This window comes from Physella acuta, unplaced genomic scaffold (assembly GCF_028476545.2).
Source record: "Physella acuta isolate Inbredline_101_S28 unplaced genomic scaffold, ASM2847654v3 ptg001441l, whole genome shotgun sequence".
NCBI lineage: Eukaryota > Metazoa > Mollusca > Gastropoda > Physidae > Physella > Physella acuta.
The window spans coordinates 486,336-509,186 of NW_026732956.1; the positions used below are offsets into that span (position 1 = coordinate 486,336).

The window sequence follows — 22,851 nt, forward strand, 5'->3', positions numbered from 1 at the left end:
TTTTTTTTAAACTTGCCCTTAGATATCTTTTTGTGTTTTTCTGACACTCAATAAAAAAAAAAACTCTACTTCCTCAGTGCACCTTTTTATTGAAAACGGCAAATTAAATAGAACAAGCAGCAAGATTTATTATAACACTAAAAAATAGAAATAAAATGCTTCATTTAATCTGAAAAGTGTCATAAATTGTAGATTCATACTGTTTGAATTATAGAAGATTATCTAAATATAATACTTATATACGTGTAACAATTTTTCACTTTTGTTGTTCTGTTCTATAATACACTTTTTTATTTAGCAGATTAAGTTAAGCAACAAGTAAGAAAATATGTGATACAAACTTAAGTAAACTAGTCTAAACATCTTTAAAGCTATATAAAATTTAAATACTGGTTATAACAAACCAGCAATGATCTTTGTTTACAGAAGTATGAAAAAAACACCCACCACAGTAGAGAAAAAAATAGACAACAAATTTAATGGATACAAATTCAAAATGCTGGTGAAGATGTACAAACATACATTGTGCTGTAAACATCCACAGATTTTAGAAATTGAAACAAATATAGGTTTTACCAAACTCAACAGTGAATGTATCAGTTGGCAGTGAAGCAAAAGCTGTTGAGATGATGTGGAGCCCAGAGAAAGGGTAAAGTGAATGAAGAGAAGATATTTTTTAGTAAATAATGACTTCACAATATATAAAATAGTAAAACATTTGAAAACAGCTACATAATTTTAAATAAGTTTTTAAACAACAAATCAGCCATTCAGGAATGGTTACTGGGGATTCAAATTTCATTCACTCAAACTCTAAGCGTATTTGTGCTGCAAAATTGAAAGATGTGAATAACTAGCTGTAGGTTACATAGGCTTATTGATTGAGGGTAAAAAATAATCCAAAAATTATTTATTCTGAGTAATAAATATATTTTACAATCATATCACACAATTTGCTACATTTAAAAAAAGTTTTTATAATAATGATAGGAACCTTTTACTACTACCAAAGTGTGACAAAAACTGGGATTTTTATTATACAAATTGATAGGAGAAAAGAAAAAGTTGCTGAGATTATGTTGAATATGATAACAAAAACTGGGATATTATAATTACAAATTGATTGAGGAAAAGTGGATATCTATTATAAATAATCTCATTTGAATGAGCCTTAACTCAAGTATTATAATTATTTGAATCAAAATGCAATTTTAATCAGCTCCCAAGGTGCCTCCCATCCCATCTCCTTGGTGTAGAAAATGCTCTTTTTTAATAACTCCGTTGATAAGAAAGTTGGTTGTGCATTCAACTATCTTCACTCTACTGAACATTTCAGATTCGGGAGTATCCCATTCTTTCAGCATGTTGTCATTAATGTCCTCTCCCACAACTAAAAGCTCGTCGTTTGAAATAATGGCTGCCTTGGTCTCAAATGGCGTCTGCCAGAGATCCCCTCGGAACTCCATGCTTAGGGCTGTATCACACGAGACAATTTTCCACAACTTTCCATTTTGCTGTATGACGAACGTTTCGTCTTTGTACTTGAAGCTGACCAGACTGTGGTCCACTGGTAAACTTTGGTTGGCGAAGGATCTCACAGCGGTGGTGCTCACATTGACGCTTTGGATCACGGAGATGCCTTCGTTGTAATCCTTTCCAAATATCACGATGTTGTTCCCGATTGTGGTGGTCATGATTTTGCAAACATTATTTGGCAGGTCACCCACCTTTTTCCAGCGAGCAGAACCTGATCTCAGAAGCTCATCTTTCAGACACAGTTTCTTCACGCTGGTACAACCCTCGCCGCCAATGAAGAACAAGTAGTTCCCGTGGCATACAATGTCGTAGTTGTCGCCCTGCTGACCAAGCGTTGGTAATTTGTTCCAGGTGTGGTTCAATGTGTCGTACATGTCCGCTCGTCCCGTTGTTGTTGTTACAATGACATGATCACCAAAAGACACCGCTTTGTGTAGTGGAGCTTCGTACGTTTTTATTTCAATCCATTCGTCATCCGGTGTCCAAAAAGACAGACCTGGTTTGCCAAACTTAGTGACCCCGATCAAGATGACATTCTGGAACGAGCTGTAGGGCCTGTGTATGGCACTAGGAGGGCAATAGTCGTGGCGTCTTGCCGGGTCCAGGTGGTAGCGGAGGGCGTCACGAACCATTGAAAAGGCAGCCGGCAGTTCCCTGACAAGCAGGTTATCTAGCAACTGCTGCAGGCAAACTCCGCTAGCCAGACACAGCTTACAGTTCTGCAGTAGATCTGGCAGAAGATGCTGTCTGCTTCTCACACGACGTTGATTCCTGGCACGCGGATTGGCATCTTCGCGCACTTCTGCTTCACTGTCGCTTCTCTCGACAGTTTGTGGATTAAAAACAACCCATCTTAAAATGACGTCTATCAGTGCGTCTTCCGATGCTACTGGTAAGTTTTTGTTATTTAGAAGACTCTTCAAATCATCAAAGTCGAGATTCAACAACCTGTCCCCCGTCATCAGATAGTTAAACTCCTCAATTATACGGCGGTAGGCAAGCTCGCGAACTTCACCGGAGTGTGTCTTCTTAGAGTCCAGGTAGATGTCGACACAGTTCTTTCTACACATGCGGTCGCACTGAAATCTTTCGCAAGACTCCAACAGACTTGGAATTTCAAGCTTACTGGCCGCAAACCAAATCTGGGAGACATTTTCATCGTTAATGACGTTCTCCGCAAAGTAAATGCTTTTGATTATGAGACCAAAAGTTTCCGCGGAGATGTTACTAAGTTTAATGACATCACTCCTGTCCTGTTCAAACTCTCGGCGGAAATACTGAGAGCATGCACTCAGCATAAACTTATGGCAATAAAAAGTTTGGTTTTCAACCTTGACCTTGATGTCGTCGTAAGGACGTCTGTCCATTTGCTGACGGAGCCCCTCGACAAGAGCCCTGGCTAAATTTTCACTTACTGTACTTGTAGTCATGATTTTACAGTTTTGCTCTGTGCTCTGTAAAGGGTTAAAGTAAAATAAAGTGTGAGTGATCTCCGCTAAAAATCTTGAATCTTGAAGTCTCTTAAATAATTTAGCGGCCAATGCTTTTTCATTTAAGGAGGCTAGCTAGTTTATTTGTAAACGTTTTAAAATTTGTTTTATAATGTATTGTATCTGTATTGTTTTTATTTTATAAAGCGCATATCAATTATTATTTTATATTTTATAAGTGTTTTTTTCTCTCTCCCTCTCCAGAGGCGTAGCGATCCCTCCCGGCGCCCGGGGCGAACTTTCAGTTTGGCGCCCCCCATATATATATATATATATATATATATATATATATATATATATATATGTGTGTGTGTGTGTGTGTGTGTGTGTGTGTGTGTTTGTGTGTGCGACAGTCTGGAAAAAAATTAACAATTACGCTGATTGTCGTTCCCTAAAACTTCACTGGACGCCAATTAAATTCCCCTTAAGATGCGTAGAAGATCAAAAGAGCTTAGAACAGTGGGCTCCATCGAACCCGAGAGGCTCGGTAATTCAGTCTCAGGGCTTCCGCGGAGGTCAAGACACACACCCGACTCAAAGGATTCACGATCGGATTTTGTCATTGTGGACGATACAACTAGGAGGGTTCGGTGATAGCGCATATGAAACTGGTGGGGTTCGGTCTCCAAAAATTTAAGAACCACTGCTTTAGAGTGTATTTTGTAGAAGGTGCAAGCCTTATTTGGTCTACTTTTGGTCGTGTCTTTAGAACAATTTCGATAATAGTAGGCCAATCTTGCAATTTTGAATTATCAGTTAGGTTGAACAAAGTAATAATCAGTACAATATACTAATTTTCTTCTCTCTTAAAATTTTGGCAAAGAGTGTTGCTTCCCATCCACCCGATCCGTCAGTCTGCTATTTTACTGATCGGATAGCGATACAAGAATCCATGATATTAATTTCTCTTTAATGAAGTGATCCAGTTAAGATGTAATGCAATCAATTAAAAGTATCTGATCTATCTGAATGAAGTTGAGAGAATCGTAAGAATCGTACAAAGAACTAGTTGCGTTATTACTTTGCAAAACTGGGTAGTGAAATCGTACATTAAGTGTTAATACAATTGATTTCTTTTCTAAGTGTTAAAAGAGTTATTTTGCAACCGATCCAGTACAAGTCCTGCGATTTTTGTTAGTGAAAAAGCGCCCCACCATCTTGGACAAAGATGGTAGATAGGATTTTAAACGTCACTAGCTCTTTTTTATGTATTACACAATCGTAAAATACGCTTTAGTTCAATGTGTTTCTTTTCTGAGTGATATCGGTTATTTATTCCTTAATCCGGTGTGATTTTTTCCGATTTTAGTCTTCGAAAAAGCGCCCCCCCCCCCCCTCCCCATCTAGGAAAGCTGGAAAGCGGTTTTTCCGGTCACTGTTTCTGAAAGATATACGTTTTACAGTTACACAATCAAGGTAGAAAACAGTTAAATCAGTATGCAAAGGCTCTCAGCCGTTAAATTTCTTTACTTTGACTGTTCATAATTGAAAACTGCAGCTTAACATGAACTTTTAATTTTTTATTACCCCTTTTGGCGCCCCCTTAGGGTCGGCGCCCGGGGCGGCCGCCCTCCCCGCCCTCCCCTAGCTACGCCTCTGTCCCTCTCTCGACAACTCTCGGTGACATTGATAGCCTGCCTGGTAATAAAACAAGGCAATAACTGTAGCTCTGTGGTGACCTACTTTCGTTTTCCGACTTCTAAGAAAATGTTACACAAGAGGGCTTTCAATTTTTTATATGCATTTCCCATTGCACCTTTCATTTTTTAAAATCGGGGTGGAGGGGTGAGAGTACTTAAATAATTGAAAGAGCTTATAATTAAGACAGTAACTTTCGAATACTTCTTTTAAATGTGGATTCAACAAAATAATTTTTTGTCAATAATATCCTATAATAGCCAACACAGCAGTCTGTTAAATGGAACAACCTAATGAAGTTATTGATCTCTTACTGATCAATATCCGACGATATAATTCAACCATTCCCCCGCCCTCCATACACACACATTTTAATACGTTTTTAAAAAAAAAATAATACTTTAGATATAGTAGAGCGTAGCGACCCAATCCGACGCCCGGGCCAAACTATCAACGTTGCGCCCCCCCCCCTCCTCGTGTGTATAGTTATTCAAATGGAAATGACAAAAAAGCGCCCCCACCCCAGTTGGAAAAGGTCGGGGACCCATTTTACCAGTCATTGTCCCTTAATGGCTTTTATGTCAAGTCAGACATTTGATTTAGAAAACAGTTAAATAAGCCCGGTAATGGTCTATTTTCCATAGCTTCAGATGTGTATAATTTAGTAATGCAGCTCAAATTTAGCTTTTTAAAATTTGTTTTTACCCCGTTCGGTGCCCCCTTAGGTCGGCACCCGAGGCGGCCGCCACACCCGCCTTCCCCTAGCTACGCCTCTGATTAAAATTAAATCTGTTTAAAAGCTAAAGAAAGATACCAGCAAATGAAGTTTTGATAAGAGGTTTTTGTTAAAAATGAACACACACAATACAGATAATCTGTACAAAAAAGGACTATTTGTTCTAAATAATATAAGTTATCATGTTATCATATATATATATATATATATATATATATATATATATATATATATATATATATATATATATATATATATATATATATATATATATATTTAAAATAAAGACTTCTTAAAAAGAAAAAGTAGATCTAGCCTATAATAATAACCGTACACATTTGTAATAGTAAACACACACTCTCACACACACACACGCGCTTACGGAAGTGATACAATTGTCTACATACCCAACAAGGAACAGATCAGAGTAGTTTAACAAAGTTATCACAGAGGACCCTTGATCTGCCTGTTTGCCAACACGAACGATACCACTGAACTGAACGATTAGCTGAACCGTAGTCAAGCTTGCGGTGTCCACTGATCATATAACAGCTTCCATGAAATGTTGTTTCAGTTTTGTTTCTGTTTCAATCTAGGACTGTTTCCAGGTATGTTTAGGTAAAGGATCGATGGTGATCGATGGACAGAAAGCCTCAATGTATAAACGCACATACACACACACACACACACACACACATATATGTATATATATATATATATATATATATATATATATATATATATATATATATATATATATATATATATATATATATATATATATATATATATATATATATATATATATATTAGTGTTTCTTCCAGACTTTTTTCTCAAGGGGTGCACTTGAAATTTTCTGGGGGCTGACACTGTATATTTCCATATAAATTCCATTTCGTTCGGGGGGGGGGGCGAAGAGATACCTGGAAGAAACTCTGAGAGTTATATATATATATATATATATATATATATATATATATATATATATATATATATATATATATGTATATATATATATATATATGTATATATATATATATATATATATCTCCCCGCCCCCCCCCCCTCCCCCTTGGAGAGACACATAAAAGAAACTGCGGCGCGTCATAAATATTAAGTAATTACACAGCACATATTTGACTATGAAAATATAGTTGCTAGCTTCAAGCTCGTATTTTCTGAAAACGCGATTTTTTAAAAAAAATATTCTTTTTACTGTATTAGAATTTAGAGCTTTTCTTTATTCCGAAACAGGCTCAACTGTCCTAAAAATTGACCGAGCGCCCACCCCCGCCACCTTTTACGCCACAAACTTTATGCAACATAACTCATAACTGGCCGTGGTAAATCGATGTGTACATAAGAAGATTCCTTCCCTTTAATACAAATGACTGCCTATATGAATAACGTTAAATTTTAAAGATGGGAAGGGGGGCGGGGGGGGGGGGGGGCTTAAATAAATGTTGGCCTTTAAGATTTTGGTTAGACTTTTAGTTAGAGTTAAAGAAATTACATCTAACCGAATCACTAGATAAAATCAATAAAGCCATTTCTGTTGACATTTTGAGATAAATCTTTCAGTTTTGGTTTCATTTTGACAAAGTCCACCGCAATAAAAATTTTAATACGTGTCATAACCTTCGCATATATCATCTTTTCTAAATACTGGGTCGATGATATTCAAATTCTAACGATTAGAAATGTTGAGTAACAGCTTAAAATTTTCGAATATTTCTGTCTTAAGTATTTACTTTACCAAACTATCCGACTGAATACACCATATCAGAGGCGTAGCGAGGGGGGGGGGTGCGGACCGCACCGGGTGACACCAAGGCAAAAAATAGTAAAATATATAGAGACAAATTTGAGGGGGGGGGGGTGCAAATCGAAAGTTTGAGGGGGAGGGGGTGCAAATTGAAAATGGAAAGTTTGTACCCGGGAAGAGTCGCTACGCCTCTGAGGGGGTGACACCATTAAGTGCCGCACCGGGTGACACCCGACCTCGCTACGCCACTGCACCATATATAAATCGCCTAAACATTAGCGGAGGGGGGGGGGTATAGGCCTCTAATAACCTCTCGAGATCAGCCAATAACTCAATGGCTCAGATCGATAGCAGATGTGGAGATAGGCATAAGACAATTTGGCGTCTTGACTTGGAAGCAGAGTTGCTTTCAGGCATCTGTACGGGGGGCGCAACCCCCTCCCCCACTGAAAAAATTGAGCTTGTATACAAAATATATACTTAAACTTAAACCCCACAGCTCAATATTTTTAAAAGCCTCCTAATTTGCTTCATTCAGACATAAATTAATATACCTTTAACCTATATATCTATATATATATATATATATATATATATATATATATATATATATATATATATATATATATATATATATATATATAATTTGCTTATTCACATGTATATTTTTTATACACACCCACACATGTTTGTGTGTGTGTGTGTGTGTTTCACACACCCTGAAAAAAAAATCATACGGACGCCCACACCAAGCCCCCTCCTAGCGGCGGTCATTTAACTTCCGTGATACAGCAACACGTCTGAACAGGGATCAGGTTTCTAAATAATATCTGTAAATGTAACGCTATGCAGACAATGGTGGTTTTAGTAGGGTTTATCAACTGGGATTTATACTTCCTCGTCTGTTTTTAAGCACGAATTTTTATGGCACGCACTTGATGCACAAGCCGTCAGACGAGGGTTCATGGAGACCAGTAGACCAGTATTTCTTCCAGACTTTTTTCTCCGGGGGAGGGGGGGGGCACTTGATACTTTCGGGGGGGCGGTTAACATTTTCCGGGGGGGGGGGGGTGGACACTAGTAAAGGTATATTTTTACTATATAAATTCCATCTCGTTCGGGGTGGGGGGGGGGGAGCGGTAGACTTTCTTCGGAGGGGGGGGGGAACTTGATGGAGACCCGTTTTTTTCCACTAAACATATACTCTTAAGGGTCATATGTAAAATGGAAGTTTTATATCATGTACAAATGAGGGCTCATACGGAAGTTTTTTTTTATTTAACGGCCTGAAGCACACTGAAAATAAAGGGTTTTGTTTAAAGAAATTGTTTTATAGCATGCACAGACCTACTCATGAGGGTTCAAACTCACATGTTTTTTTTTTTCACTAATGGCCTAAATCACGCAGTTTCTTTCAGGCAACTCTTCGGAGGGGGGGGAGAGGTGGCCCTACCCGAAGCAAGTTTACTCCCAACCCCCCCCCCCCCCCCCCCCCCCCCCCCCCCCCCCCCCCACAAAAAAATTTTAATTATTACCAGTGTTTTTATCCAGCTAGTTTTAGTAATCAGGTTGTAAATTTATCTAAAAAAGTTTTAATCTCATATGCACGTTCCTTTCTGTACAGCTGTTTGAAAAAGCTTCTAATTCTAATTCAGCAACTTCCTTAATTTATGTTTGAATAAAGTTAACAAGAAATTCAGAAGGCGTTTAAATATTGAGATGTAGTGGTGAGCAGTGGCGTAGCGAGGTCGGGTGTCACCCGGTGCTGCACTTAATGGTGTCACCCCCCTGAGGCGTAGTGACCCTTCCCGGGGACAAACTTTCGATTTGCGCCCCCCCCCAAGCTTTTCTTTATGTATTTTGCTATTTTTGCCTTGGTGTCACCACCCTAAATGGAGTCACCCGGTGCGGTCCGCACCCCCTGCCCCACCCCCTCGCTACGCCTCTGGTTGTGAGCATTGTAATTATCCAGTCATTTATTTGAATGATCTGATATTTCTAAAATACAGTAGAAAAGAATTCCCTCTTTGTATGAAGTAAAACAAAAAAGGACGGAAATCAGAAGAAAGTCAAAACAAGTCAACATTGGTATTCTGTTTTGTTTATTCTCAGTATTAAAACTTAACAAGAAAAATTATAATAAGGCAATGAATGCTCCACAGATATTGATCAAACTGTGAAGACAGATAGATAGTATATAAAAATGAAAACACATTGAATTCTTTGATATGCATAAATCAGGCTAAGACATAATATGTAAAAGGGGTATTTTAATTGTCATGATCTATTTAGTCATAGAATTATAAACTATAATTTAGTGTAATTTTTCTAAACAATGCAATCATTAAAATTATATAAATTGATTTTTTTTTTCACAAACATGAAAATCTTTATTTTAAAATTACTGTAAATATAAAATTTATATAAATCAAATACTTTTTATGGGAGCTACGTGCTGACAAAAAGCATTATTATATAAAGAAACAAATAGGCGGCTAAGAGGCAGCCATCAAAAGAAAGATTTATCACCAATCATTGCAAATAATCAACTACAAACCCGAGGTTTATGATTAATTATAATTGGTTAAACAAGAGTTTGTTATTTCCTCACAACCATATGTACATATGACTAATAAAACATCAAGTCTGATTAGCTAAATCACCAGAAACGAGGTAGATAACAATGAAAAATGGCTTTGAATGTTCAATGCATAGTTATCAATGTTTTAAAAATCACTGTGTTCAGGGGTTGATTATATTTAGGTATTAGGCCTAAGTTTAAACTAAAAGGATCAAATACATTTTTATTAATAAAACAAATATAAAACCTTTATAATAACAACCTTTTAAAGGCGTTGAAATTAGAAAAAAAAACTTAAAAATATGTAAAAGGCCTTAAGAGCAAACAATGCTTTTATTAGAGATATCAAGTTTGTTTTATTTCTAATTTTTAGCCCTTTAAAAAGCTTGTTATTATAAAGATTTTTACGTTTGTTATATTTTCCACTTTTTAGTCATTCGTTCAAAATGAAGTTGACACAACTTAGGCTTCAGCTAAAAGTATCTGCGTTAAAACTTAACAAGTAGCTTGAGATCTCTAAAAGACAGTTATTTGCCCCTACTTAGTTCATGGTCAATGCTCGGGTGAGAAATCAGTTAACCGTGACAAACAGTTCGCCCTTAATGGTTAGCTAATCACTTGTATTTAATTTTGTTACCTCCCCTTAGTTTCAAAACAATTAATTTTTAAGGATTAATTAAATATCTATTTAAGATTAAAAAAAGAAGAAGGTATCTGGAAATTTTGAATGAAATCGCTGCAAAATTAAGTTACAAGAATTCAAGATTTGCCACAAAACCCATAAACAGACATTGCAAACTAAATAAAGCTTGTTTAAACAAGTCACTATGCGAATGTGAATTGTTAAAAATGTAAATAAAATAACACAAAGAGAAATTGAATTATTTCTTAAATTTTTCTAGAATTTCTTTTAAGACTAAAGCTAATTCAATGTAAAAGGATGTAAAAAAGTTATATAATAAAATTTTTTTAAAAATCATAAAAAAAGAGTTGTAAAAATGTCTTTTTTAATACTTTCATAACATTTTCTTAAGTATTTTTTAAATTGCCTTTTATGTATAGATTTTAATAAGATTTATGACGACCATATTTCTCCACAAAATAATTGTTTGTATAATTGAAATAAAAAACTTCAGCAGTGTTAAAGTTGGGAACAAAAACTCGCATTCCATTTTCAATAACAGCATGAGCCTCAGCATCGCTTGAGTCGTAGACATGAGAACTTTTGCGTGCTTGAGATGAAAGAAAATAATGTTAAAGAGTAATCGGAAAATAGAAATTGCTTTTACATACAATAATTTTGCAAAAAAATTTTTTTATCTGGAAGGAAGTCACAAATTGTTTTTCCTTCAAACATATAAAAACATATTTGATCATGTGTTAAATTGTAAGAGAATGGTTTCCTTGAACTGAACTTAAAATAAAACATGCCTCAACATAATTTCAAAAAGATATTACTAAATATCTCCTAAAGTTTTAACACCCAATACAAGTTTTAATGTAACCTTGACAATAATGGCAACACCCAATGCAAGTTTCAATGTAACCATGACAATCATAGCAACAACAAAGTTTTAAAGAAATAAGACAATCCAATGAAGAAGTGCTTAAACAAGGAGGAAACGAGATGGGCCATTACAAACCCAGAATCAAGTTACCTGGGCATTAAATGTTTATTATCCTTAGGCACTTTGCAATGTACAAAGATTAAATGGTTCTACATAGATTAGTAATTTGTGTTTGTTCCTTACCATTTATCAAAATTCTTATTACCAAGGGAGGCAATCTATATTTATGTTCACAAAAGAAGGCAAAATACAGAGAAATTTAATAGAAAAAAATAACAATCATTATCTATTACTTTTTGTAACATAAATATTGTGTCTTTTATGAATGTCTGTCTACTTTTTATACTTTTTATATATAATAATTATCATTTGATTCTAGCTTAAATAAGAAACTACCAACTTTATTAAATAAACTATGTGTAGACTTGAGAAAATTGCATGTAATAATTGCTGCATTTAGAAGACATGTAGTGCTTACATGTTATCTAGATATCGATTTTTTATTTTCAGAATAGACTTGAAAAGTCTTTGTAATTATACAACATTTAAAAAAAATATTTTTATAAATATGGCAAACAATAAAATTATAGTTACATTTTAAAACTTAAAACTGATTGGGAACCATTGATTGCACTCTTTTTCATATTTTTGTATTGAATAAAAGCCGTTGAAAAGTCTCTTGGAATTATTTTATCAATTCAAATATTTAAAAAAACTGCCCTCAACCCCTACTTGAAGTCAATCGAAATGGCCAGGGAGAATAAAACAATGAAAGTCAGAACGATTTTTTCCATGATAAAATACACAATAGTGGTCTATGGTGTAGGGCGTAGTATTGTATTTATATTGAATAATATGACATCCCCTATCACCACAACACCCTGACTCTACTAATCCAAGTTAATAATAAAAGTGTTTGCTAAATTACTATTATATTGCTAGTAATTATTTGTTTGACTTAATAAAACCAGAAGTCATTTTGCACTTATTACACAAATGTTATGAAATATTCAATTTTGGTTGAAAAATTTGCTTTCTGGTAACAAAAATTTTGGAACCATTTGGATCCAGCTTTTCAAGCCTATTGACAACTGTTGTTTGATTGAAGATTAAATAATCAACTTTATTAAATACACTATTTGTAGATGTAAAAACTAAGTTTAATCAATGCTTTGTAGCAAAAATGTATCAAAATATTATTTTATTTTACTAATTCTGTGTATTCAAATATAACCAATATGCAATATCTGTAAAGAAAAAGTATGTCCCCCACTTATTTGCACAGTCCTTTTTATACACAAGTAATTTTGTTTACTTCGACAATCACTTTCTTATCTTACTTATTTTATTGCTCCTTTGGTCTTAGTTTATCTAGTGTGAATTCCAAAGAGTACACACAAAACAGACAGAAATGGGGCAAGCTTTTAATGGACGTGTGAGGATTAGGGGAGTACCAAAATGTTTGGGACTAAAAGGGTAGACACATTGGCAAAACATTTGGAAATAAAAAATCTACTACTTGCATTGTTAGTTGAGAAATATAACTGTGGCTTTTACAGATAATCCACAAGGACCAGAATTATAGTAAAACTAATAGAAAAAATATTCTAAAATTGTATATGACCTACCTTCATTAACAAAAAAATCTGCAAAGTATTGAGTGATTTTTACAGCATCAAAGCTATGGTCAATCACCTGGTTATTTGCCCATATGAAAATATTTTTTTCTGGATGCCACTGAACGCCGTAGAATGGATACTTGTAGGCTGCAGTAAGAGAATTGTAAAGGTCATAGTGACTACAAATAGGTTAAAGAAACTATATGTAGGCTACTGTCGCACATGCACCTATCTGTTTCAAAGACACCAAAATTTACATTAAATGAGCTTTTCTTAAATAAGAGTGCCTGGGTTTTTTTATCATCTAAATTTATTCAATAGCATACATATATTGACAAAGTGATTTTTGCAAAATGAAGCGGCTAAAGGTTCATCCATCAATGACATGCCTTTTTGACAATCCCCCCCCCTATAACAACAGCAAAAAATTAGACCCCCACCCCTAAAATGATATCACACCTCATCCTGCAACACCCCTCAAAAATTGCAGTTTTTATTTTTCAAGACATCAATTTCTTTCTAAAACATTTTCTGTGCTTGGTCAACATTGATTATATGAATTTAAAAAAACAACAACAATAAAGCTTTAAATTCAATTACTAACCACTAATTTAACCCCTCTCCATTCCCCACCAAACATTGTCATGAATTTCAAATTCACCTCCCCGTAGGAGTGTGATATTATTAAAGAATATCACTTTAAGTGTGATATTATTAAAGAATGTCTCCTAAAGTGTGATCATATTTTCTATCAGGTGAAAATATCATTACTGTTAAAGGTTTAAAAATCCATATATGCAGAAATTTACCAACCACATACCTTCAAATGTTGACACAAACTCTTGTTTATCTCTTCCTATGCTGGTGGACATCAGACGATAAAAATTATGTAGTTCAGATAACTTAAAATAGTCCTGTAAAAAATGTATTCAAGGATACAGCCAAATTCTGAATACTAATATCATATTTTAAAATTTATATGATCACACCCTTTTAGGCATTGGTAATACTTTATCAACTTTTTCAAATCTAAGAGTAAGGGACAGTAACATTTATGTTTGACATTTGTTGGGCATTATAAACTATAACCCCTGCATAAAATATAAAAACTTACAGCCAGAAGAAGACTGAACTGATGATTGTTTTGTGTGATTGACTGAGAAGCTAAAATTTTTATCAGTTCATCTGGCATGTTTGTAAAAAGTCTACTGTTCTTAAAATCTGAAGAGAAAAAAAAATTATTTTAACAATTAGAACCAAATTTCTGCAGAGTAAGTAGATTTCTTGAGTAAAAAAAAACAACAAAGAAATTGTACACACCTTTCTGAAATATCAATGGCAGAGTCAGATTTTCCGAATCCGTGTGCTGAAGATAGTTTTTATTTGCTGTTAGAACTGTAAGCAATTCTAACCCTAGGCAAGTCCCCCAAATAGGGAAGTAGTCTCCCTTATCATTGGCCTGTGGGACCAAAGGGAACTATCAGAACTTTCAATGCATCATTTTTAACACATCATAACTAATTAAAGTAAATTTTAATACATATCTTACAAAAACAAAATTCATTAAAGCTACAGATATGGTGACAATTAAAATAGCATTTAATTAAGATGGAAGCTTATCTTTCATTTGACTGTACCTCAATAGCCATATCATAAAAATATCTTCCAGACTGAGCATAAGGACCATTGTCAATGTCTGCACCTCCACCAGGAAAAAAAACTCTACAGATAGGAAAAATAATAAAAGAATAATTTTAAATCTTTTATTTTCTTTTTGTAAGCTAAGTAGAAAAGAACATCAAGCAAAAATATTTATTATTGTTTTAAAACATTTTCTAGAGCGACTTGCACTGTTTGGCTAAATCATTTTGTGTCTTGCTAAATGTTTGAAAAAATATTGAATTTTACCACTAAAAGTAATGCATCATATTTAGACAGGCATAATATCACATCAAGGAATTTGAAAATTATATAAATATAGCAAAAAATAGGAGATGCATCACCCATCCCCTATAACATTATATGTTTCCACAAACTACCCCCATCATACTCCAAAACATCTCTACTGTGTTATCTTGGATACCAGAAGGCAGTGTTATAGAACACTGCCCTGTACCCCTACCCATCCCCCCCCCCTCAATCCCATGTAACAGAGAAATTACAAAATCACAAACTATTACTATGGTGTTACATAATAAGTGCATGATATTTGTTGATGAACTTACCCATTTATGTTTTTAAAAAGTTGCTGATAATATTCTTGTGGCTGTTTGCCTCTAAAATATAGTTAAAATAAAATTGTATAATTATTCATCCAATTATTCAAACTTTTCATCAACTTAACAGCTTAATTGCAAACAGTCATTTTTATAACCAGTTGTCAAAGCATAGCTTTACATATGACTGGACTAACTGTAGAGTAAGGCAAAGACAATTAATAAGAAAGTTTTTAGGTCTCTAGGATTAGTAGAGGATATGGTTCAAGAGTACTTGCTGTTGTTTTACTTGTTTGATAGAACGTGTGTATTATGGGTTTAAGGAGACGAGTACAGAACAATGTAGGAGACAAGCCTGAAGAGACAGTTGGTGAATAGAATAGTGGCAGGAGGGAGCTTGGTAGTAGTGTAGTTGATTACTAGAATCAAAAGAACACTTAGTATTATTCATCTTAATGTGCCTTACGGAAATACATCTGATGCAGCTTTTCACTAAGGATATAGTCCAGTATAGTTTATAAATGTATTCATAGACCCCATGACAGCAATGATGCTATAAATTAAGAAACAGGGTAAAAATATCTATGAAATTTTTTAGTAAAGTGAGTTATGTTTTTTAAAAAAATGAAGAGAGAACACATACCTAACTGGAACAACACGAGCTCCTGCCATTTCTAGATATCCAACATAAGAAGTTTGAATGTATTCCTGACCAAATTCAAAAGTATCTGTTGGTTCTGTCAGAATGCCTGTTGAGTTGAAAGAAATGTAGCTGAACACAACTAAGTGAAATAAATTCTGCATTTAATATAAAGAGGCATGCATCAATGATGTACACACATACACATTGGAGTACTTTTACCACCCCCTTTCCAAAGTCACACATTATCACAAAAAGTTAGATTGCCCCCCCCCTCCCCCATGATGTCACACCTCAGACTATCCAACCCCATCCAAATTGTTATTTTTTTGTTTTTTAAAGCAGGGATTTTTGTCATAATAGTAACTTAGCACAATCAAAATGAAATTTATCGATCAAATTTTATTGCAATCAACAAAAACAGTGTTTTTTTGTAAATGCAAAAATAGTCTAGATCTCTAATTCAATTTCCCAACTTATTTTTTAAAAATTCATTTGAAATTCACCCTAGGCGTGTGAAGACACCCATAAATAAGCTAAAGATACTAATATAATAAATAATGACCCTCTAGTACCTTTTATTAAACCAATACAGTTGCACCAAGTAAAGTATCTCATAATAATTGATTTGCTTACCAATTATTGGTCTGTTGTTCTCCTTTAAAGTGAAAGCTCCATCAAGAATTGAAAATATTAGTAACAGAATAGTTGGAAAACTGCTTAAGCTAAGCATGTTGACATCCAGGTGTAGCAAGCCAATGTTTCTATGTCTGAACTACAGGTATAAAAGAAAAAATGTTTAAATAGTATAATAAAAATCTAAAAGGCAAAGGTAACAGTTTGAATAATATTAAATACGAGCCGGCCCGCGGCATAACATACGCCGCTATTTAGTTGTTTCTAATTTTCAATAATTCATAATTTGTGAATTCGACAGTACCAACGCTGACACTGAAAATATTTCTTTAAAACACTATAAGTAGCTCGTTAAGGACCATAACCCCCCCCTTCCTTCCCTCCCCCCCTCCTCCCCCCCCTACGTTTAAAATCGTTGGCTCTGCTTGTAAACATTTAGAGTGAACACAGCTCACTGAAACCATGTAGGGGTGGGGAGGTAGGGAGAGCGTTTGCAGCTTGTTTTCTAACGGCTCGAAGAAGAGAATTATATATATAGATGATTTTAAATTTCTATTGCCAAAGCTAAATAGTAAATTATGACCTGAGTCCCTATAGCCATGGCCACTATTCAAACCCGGCATTAAGTTTGGTCTAAAATTACACATTCTCATAACCTATATAAAATGTATGCCTTTTATGGTTATTTGATTTCTCTTGTGGATTTGCTAGTATTTTGTTGTGGTCTTTTTATATCTTTTATCGTGCAGAGGGGTGTGCTAATATTAAGACCTACAAGTAAAATTTCTAATGTCTCAATTTTTTAGGGCAAGATTTATATACAAAATTATTAAATATTGCCAACTGAATGTGAGGTGTCGTGGCCAAATGGAGAACGTCGTCGCCACCATACCTCAAAGTTACTGGTTCTGAACCCAAATGCTTTGGAGTTTGACCTGGCTTGTAACTGGAAAATCAGAAACTAGTGTTGTGAGTAAAGGAAAGTTTTCAACTAAAGCAGTAGATCTGGATCTATCATGAGCGTTGTACGCCTGTTTTTACAAAGTATAGAAAACTTAATTGTCCAAAAAAAATCAAAATAGAGATTTTGACAAATCTTGAAATTTAATACCTCCCTGAGTTGGAATTTGCAATTTTGTCTGTCAGTGTGTGTGTCTTTGAACATGATAACTTGAGCACCGTTTCAGTTATGTTGACAAAATTTCATGTATAGTGTTATTTCAAATTGGTAGTTCTGTATCAACTTTTGAGCCATTTCCAGTAGCTGGAAGTGGTACTTTCTCTACTTCCATTTGTCAAAAGCCAATAACTTGGGTACCGTTTATGTTAGATGCACAAAATTTCACATACTAGAATTAAATTGTATGCGCATGTTTCTATCAAATGCTGAACAATTTTTGGAAACCGGAAGTGGTACTTAACTCTATTTCTTATGAATTGGTAATCTATCGTTTTAGGTACGTAAAATCGTATGAGACTAGTCATGTGAAAAATAGGTGACTCGCTAAATTTTAGTAATTATTTCACATTTATAGGAGGATTTTACTTTTAGCCTACCTATTTTTTAAACATTTGTATTAAAGCTTTTCAGTATTAAATAAATATTAGCGATGTTTTCATCTGATGCAACCAAGCGCATTTACTTAAGTAAGGTAATCTATCGTTTTAGGTGCGTAAAATCGGCCGAGGCTAGTAATGTGCGAAAAAGTTGCCTCATTGTTTAAGGCTTTAATTTAAGTATATTGTGATATATCTGTGTCTAATATTATAGGTAAATGAATAATAAACCTAAATCAATGGCTAAATATATCAATATTGGCTAGAAATTAACTTTAAACAGCAGTGTTTGCAAGCAGGATTTACTATATATATAAACAGCATCCTTCTGTAAGTTTGAGTGGTTTCCCCTGTATCTCTTACTATAATTTTACAAAAAAAAAAAACCTTATACAAGGTGGCTGCTATAGTAAATGAGCATGGTTGCATCTGTTGGAAATATCACTAGTCTTCATTTATTACTGAAAAGTATTAATTCAATTGTTTAAAAACTCAGGTACATAAATGAAACATTTTTGTATTTTTCAAAACAAATTCTCCTCAAAAAGTGAAATAATTATTAAAATTTAAGGAGTCACCTGTTTTTCACATTACTAGTCGTGTGCGTTTTTACGTAGACTCTACCTAAACCGATAGATTACCAACCAATAGAAGTATCGGATGATAGATTACCTACAATACTAAATAGTAGTAAATAGTACTACTACTACTAGATTCTAGATCTGATCTAGCTAGATCTAAACTAGTACTACCTACAACTACATTTACAACACAAATTAATAAATTATTAAAATTAAATTATTATTTTCAATATTAATAATTAATATTATAATAAATTATAAATTATTAATATTATCTTATTCGGTAGTCTATCGTTTTGGGTACGTAAAATCGCCCGCGGCTATTTATGTACGAAAACGTTACCTCATTGTCAAGGCTGTAATAGAAGTATATTGTGATATGTTTATGTCAAATATTATAGATAAATGGATAATAAACCTAAATCAATGGCTAAATATATCAATATAGGCCAGAAATTAACTTTAAACAGCAGTGTCTGCAAGCAAGATTTGCTATATAAACAGCAGCCATTTGTAAAATAGAGTGACTTCCGCCTGAATCTTGCGCTTTAAGTCTATAAAAATAAAACTTTTACAAGATGGCTGCTATAGTAAATGAGCATGGTTGCATCTGTTGGAAACATCGCTAGTCTTCATTTATTACTGAAAAGTTTTAATTCAATTGTTTAAAAACAGGTACATAAATGAAACATTTTTGTATTTTTAAAACATAAATCCTCCTCAAAATGTGAAATAATTATTAAAATGTAAGGAGTCACCTGTTTTTCACATTACTAGTCGCGGGCGATTTTACGTACCCAAAACGATAGATTACCTCTTATTCTTATTGTTACGTAACTTCTAAAATCCAAACTAGATTCTAAATCTAGATCTAGAGAATCTAGATTCTACCTTTATTAACTTCTTTATGAAAGACTAATCACAATCTAATCGACTAGATTCTAGGATGAAATGTTGCAATGTACTTTGACCAACAAAACAAAATAATAGAAAATTTGTCTGCTAGATTTTTAGATCCCTAGTAAAATATTGTGCTACGTTTAGCTGCAGTTTAGCGGTAAAAAAAAAATAGCAACCACGCAGTTTCAAGTAATCGTATTTTTAAATTTATCATTAATGTATCTAAAAATCGTAATTAAGAATCTAGCAGTTAGACATTTAAATTCTAACTTTTTCTTCTTGTCATAACATATGTCATATAGATCTAGATCTAACCGAATTAAAAAATAGCCGATTTAATGTGAATACAAAACATAATCAGTGGAAGCTTTTTCGGTAAAATTAAATTAATTATACTAGTATAGATATAGATCTAGATCTACTTATTTTAAGTATATTGTAGTCTTACTGGCGTAATTATCGCGCGTTCCCACGATCCAGATTCTAGATTCTAGTCCTAGACACTAGAGTGACGAAACATTTTATAAGTAACAACTCGTTAACAATCGCAGATTTTAAGACACGTGACTAAGCCGTGCTATATTGTTGTATGTTTGTTGTTGCGGCGCGGGTTTGTCAACACTACAGCTCTGGCACCCCAGGCCGTAGTGAATGAAAGCATTGTGTATTTTAAACGCTCTTCGTTATTGTGTTGTAGAACACTCTACGGCGACCGCTCGGGTGCCAGGTGCATCCGGGGGTGCTTTTGTGTGCCACCGGTCACACTACCGCAAGAACGCCGATTGCGATCCTTGGTTCGGTTTAGTCATCGAATGTACACGTCATGCGTGTCCCTAGTATAGGATGTTCTTTAAAATGATTTTATATGTCTATAGTGCTCATAGGGAAGCCCAAGATGCTCCGGGCTACCCGCCTGCCGGGGGCCGACCCTGTTGCAGTTAACAGTTAAACTAAGCTAGACGCCTGATCAACGGACTCCCCGTGTTCAACTGCCCGAGGCACTAGATGATGACCCTGGTTTGATTTAGTCAGTGATTATAGTAGTCTGCCGTATTCATAGTGTATAACGAACGAAGGTGTCATGATGGAACCCGGGGTGCACCAGGTCATATGATCGCCGGAATATGCCCGTTTTTCGATTTAGTAATCGACTTTAGTTAGCCCACCGTGTCCCTAAAGAATGGCGCTATTTAAAATGAATGTAGATGCCGTAGTGCTTATTAGGGTCAGGGAGGCCGGGGTCAGGCGACAGCCGGGCAGCATTTTTTTCAGACTTACGTAATGAATTAAAGAAGACTCACAAACAATCAGGCATATATATATATATATATATATATATATATATATATATATATATATATATATATATATATATATATATATATATATAGGGATACATAGACATATGGATAATAGATCTATATTAATATTATTATTGCACATTAGATATATTAACATATTAGTATTATTAATAATATTACTGCTTCTAGAGACCTAGAGCCAGTGTTCTATCTCTGAAGTTCTGACTTAAAGGCATAAGCGGTAAGTCCACAACAAACAATACTTTCTCTACATAGGTGAAGATATCAAGGTGGATTCCCACGAAACTGCTCAATCGACTACTATTCCACTTTACTGTACTGCACCAGGACTACATTATAGATGCGTTCTTGATATCTGACGTCATGCAAGTTTAGCCTTCCCCATATCGTTATCAATATCATCATACATCATTACAACAAAATGTAGCCTGTGCGCAGTGGCGTAGCGAGGAAGGGTGTCACCCCGTGCGGCACTTAATGGTGTCACCCCCCAGAGGCGTAGCGACCATTCCCGGGGACAAACTTTCAAATTTTCGATTTGCACCCCCCCCCTAAAACTTTCGATTTGCACCCCCCTCAAGTTTTCGATTTGTACCCACCCTCTCAAGTTTTTGATTTGCACCCCCCTCAAGTTTTTCTCTATATATTTTGCTATTTTTTGCTTTGGTGTCACCCCCCTAAATGGTGTCACCCGGTGCGGTCCGCACCCCCCCCCCTCGATACGCCTCTGCCTTTGCGCCATGTCACTATTTGTCGATCATCCACCCATCCCCCCTCTCCTAAATATGCACACAATGTAAGCCAATAGCATATCACTGAAGTCTGAACCCTTCTCCCTTAAAGATATGCCGTCATGTGTGGACGACCCACAGCTGGTGTACTTTCTGTAATATGCCAACCACATTCCAGTGTATCAGCTTTGTTAGCACTAAGACTTACGTAGGATCTATTATAAAAAGTAAATACTCATAGAATGTTTACCCCTGGAGATAATAGGAATAATAAACAGAATACAACCAAGTTTAATTGACACTTGACACAGGATGAAGTTCAAGATGAAGCATTTAAAACCACACCAACAGATAAATCTAGACAAACAGACAAACGGTGCAATCCTCGGATAAGTGCTTCAATGGCATTGTAATTAGCACACTACTGAGGTTAAACATTCATTGCAATCGCGTAGATAACATCTTCTCATGTTGGATGTTTTAAAAAATGTCCATACATTATTAAGCAAAGTATATATATATATATATATATATATATATATATATATATATATATATATATATATATATATATATATATATATATATATATATATATATATATATATATATATATTCCTGTATATATAGTTACAAGTGGTGTCACCCCCCCTCCCATTTTGTCTAATGGCGTTAATTTGTGCATACATTATATTAATCCACCAAACAATTAGTGTGGAAAAAAGCATCTTTTCATTGTAAATTATTATATTTTGAAGTCACCCCTCCCCGGTCGATGATTAACGAGTTATTCAAAATACTTAACAAAACCTTTTTTTCTGTATTTGTGTAGTTAGTGTTACACTACCGCCCCCCATACCCTCTGGTGATTATTTTAAAGTGTGTACATTTAATAGTAAAGACGTTTATCTATAGTCATTTATTAATATAGGTGTATTAACTCTAATTAATCATTCATTGAACTGACAAAAAGCACATTTCTTCAATACATTTTGCAAGTTTCGCCATGGTGTCACCCCCTCCCCCTAAATGGTGTCACCCGGTGCGGTCCGCCCCCCACCTCACGACGCCCCTGATATATATATATATATATATATATATATATATATATATATATATATATATATATATATATATATATATATATATATATATATATATATATATATATATAATTTTTTAATGTGAGACAGTTATTATTTTGGGGTTCAATGGGGGGGGGGGGGGGGGGGGGGGAGAGAATTCTAACCTCCGAGACGACGCCACAGACTGTAGGCCTAACACTAGAGTACGACTATTTAAAAAATATTTAAAAGATAGCATTAAGTAGCCAA

General features: G+C 34.6%; 2 protein-coding genes across 4 annotated transcripts; both read right to left on the reverse strand.

Moving 5' to 3' along the window:
* Nucleotides 1–74: 74 nt before the first annotated feature.
* On the reverse strand, nucleotides 75–5,949 carry LOC131927793 (kelch-like protein 24). The gene is made up of 2 exons (XM_059283621.1): nucleotides 5,808–5,949; nucleotides 75–2,990 (listed from the first exon to the last, which is right to left on the reverse strand). Exon 2 carries the CDS (start codon nucleotides 2,964–2,966, stop codon nucleotides 1,212–1,214), a length of 1,755 nt encoding a protein of 584 aa, XP_059139604.1. The 5' UTR covers nucleotides 2,967–2,990; nucleotides 5,808–5,949; the 3' UTR covers nucleotides 75–1,211.
* Nucleotides 5,950–9,264: 3,315 nt separating this feature from the next.
* LOC131927851 (gamma-glutamyl hydrolase A) lies at nucleotides 9,265–20,041 on the reverse strand. Of its 3 annotated transcripts, none has more exons than XM_059283721.1 (10): nucleotides 19,913–20,041; nucleotides 16,427–16,565; nucleotides 15,794–15,899; nucleotides 15,160–15,210; nucleotides 14,572–14,656; nucleotides 14,255–14,393; nucleotides 14,049–14,155; nucleotides 13,755–13,848; nucleotides 12,944–13,081; nucleotides 9,265–10,979 (listed from the first exon to the last, which is right to left on the reverse strand). In XM_059283721.1, exons 2-10 carry the CDS (start codon nucleotides 16,521–16,523, stop codon nucleotides 10,813–10,815), a joined length of 984 nt encoding a protein of 327 aa, XP_059139704.1. In that variant the 5' UTR covers nucleotides 16,524–16,565; nucleotides 19,913–20,041; the 3' UTR covers nucleotides 9,265–10,812. The 3 variants fall into 3 exon arrangements, with proteins under 3 accessions (XP_059139704.1, XP_059139703.1, XP_059139702.1); XM_059283720.1 differs by lacking the exon at nucleotides 19,913–20,041 and adding an exon at nucleotides 19,456–19,577; XM_059283719.1 differs by lacking the exon at nucleotides 19,913–20,041 and adding an exon at nucleotides 17,538–17,759.
* Nucleotides 20,042–22,851: the final 2,810 nt, after the last annotated feature.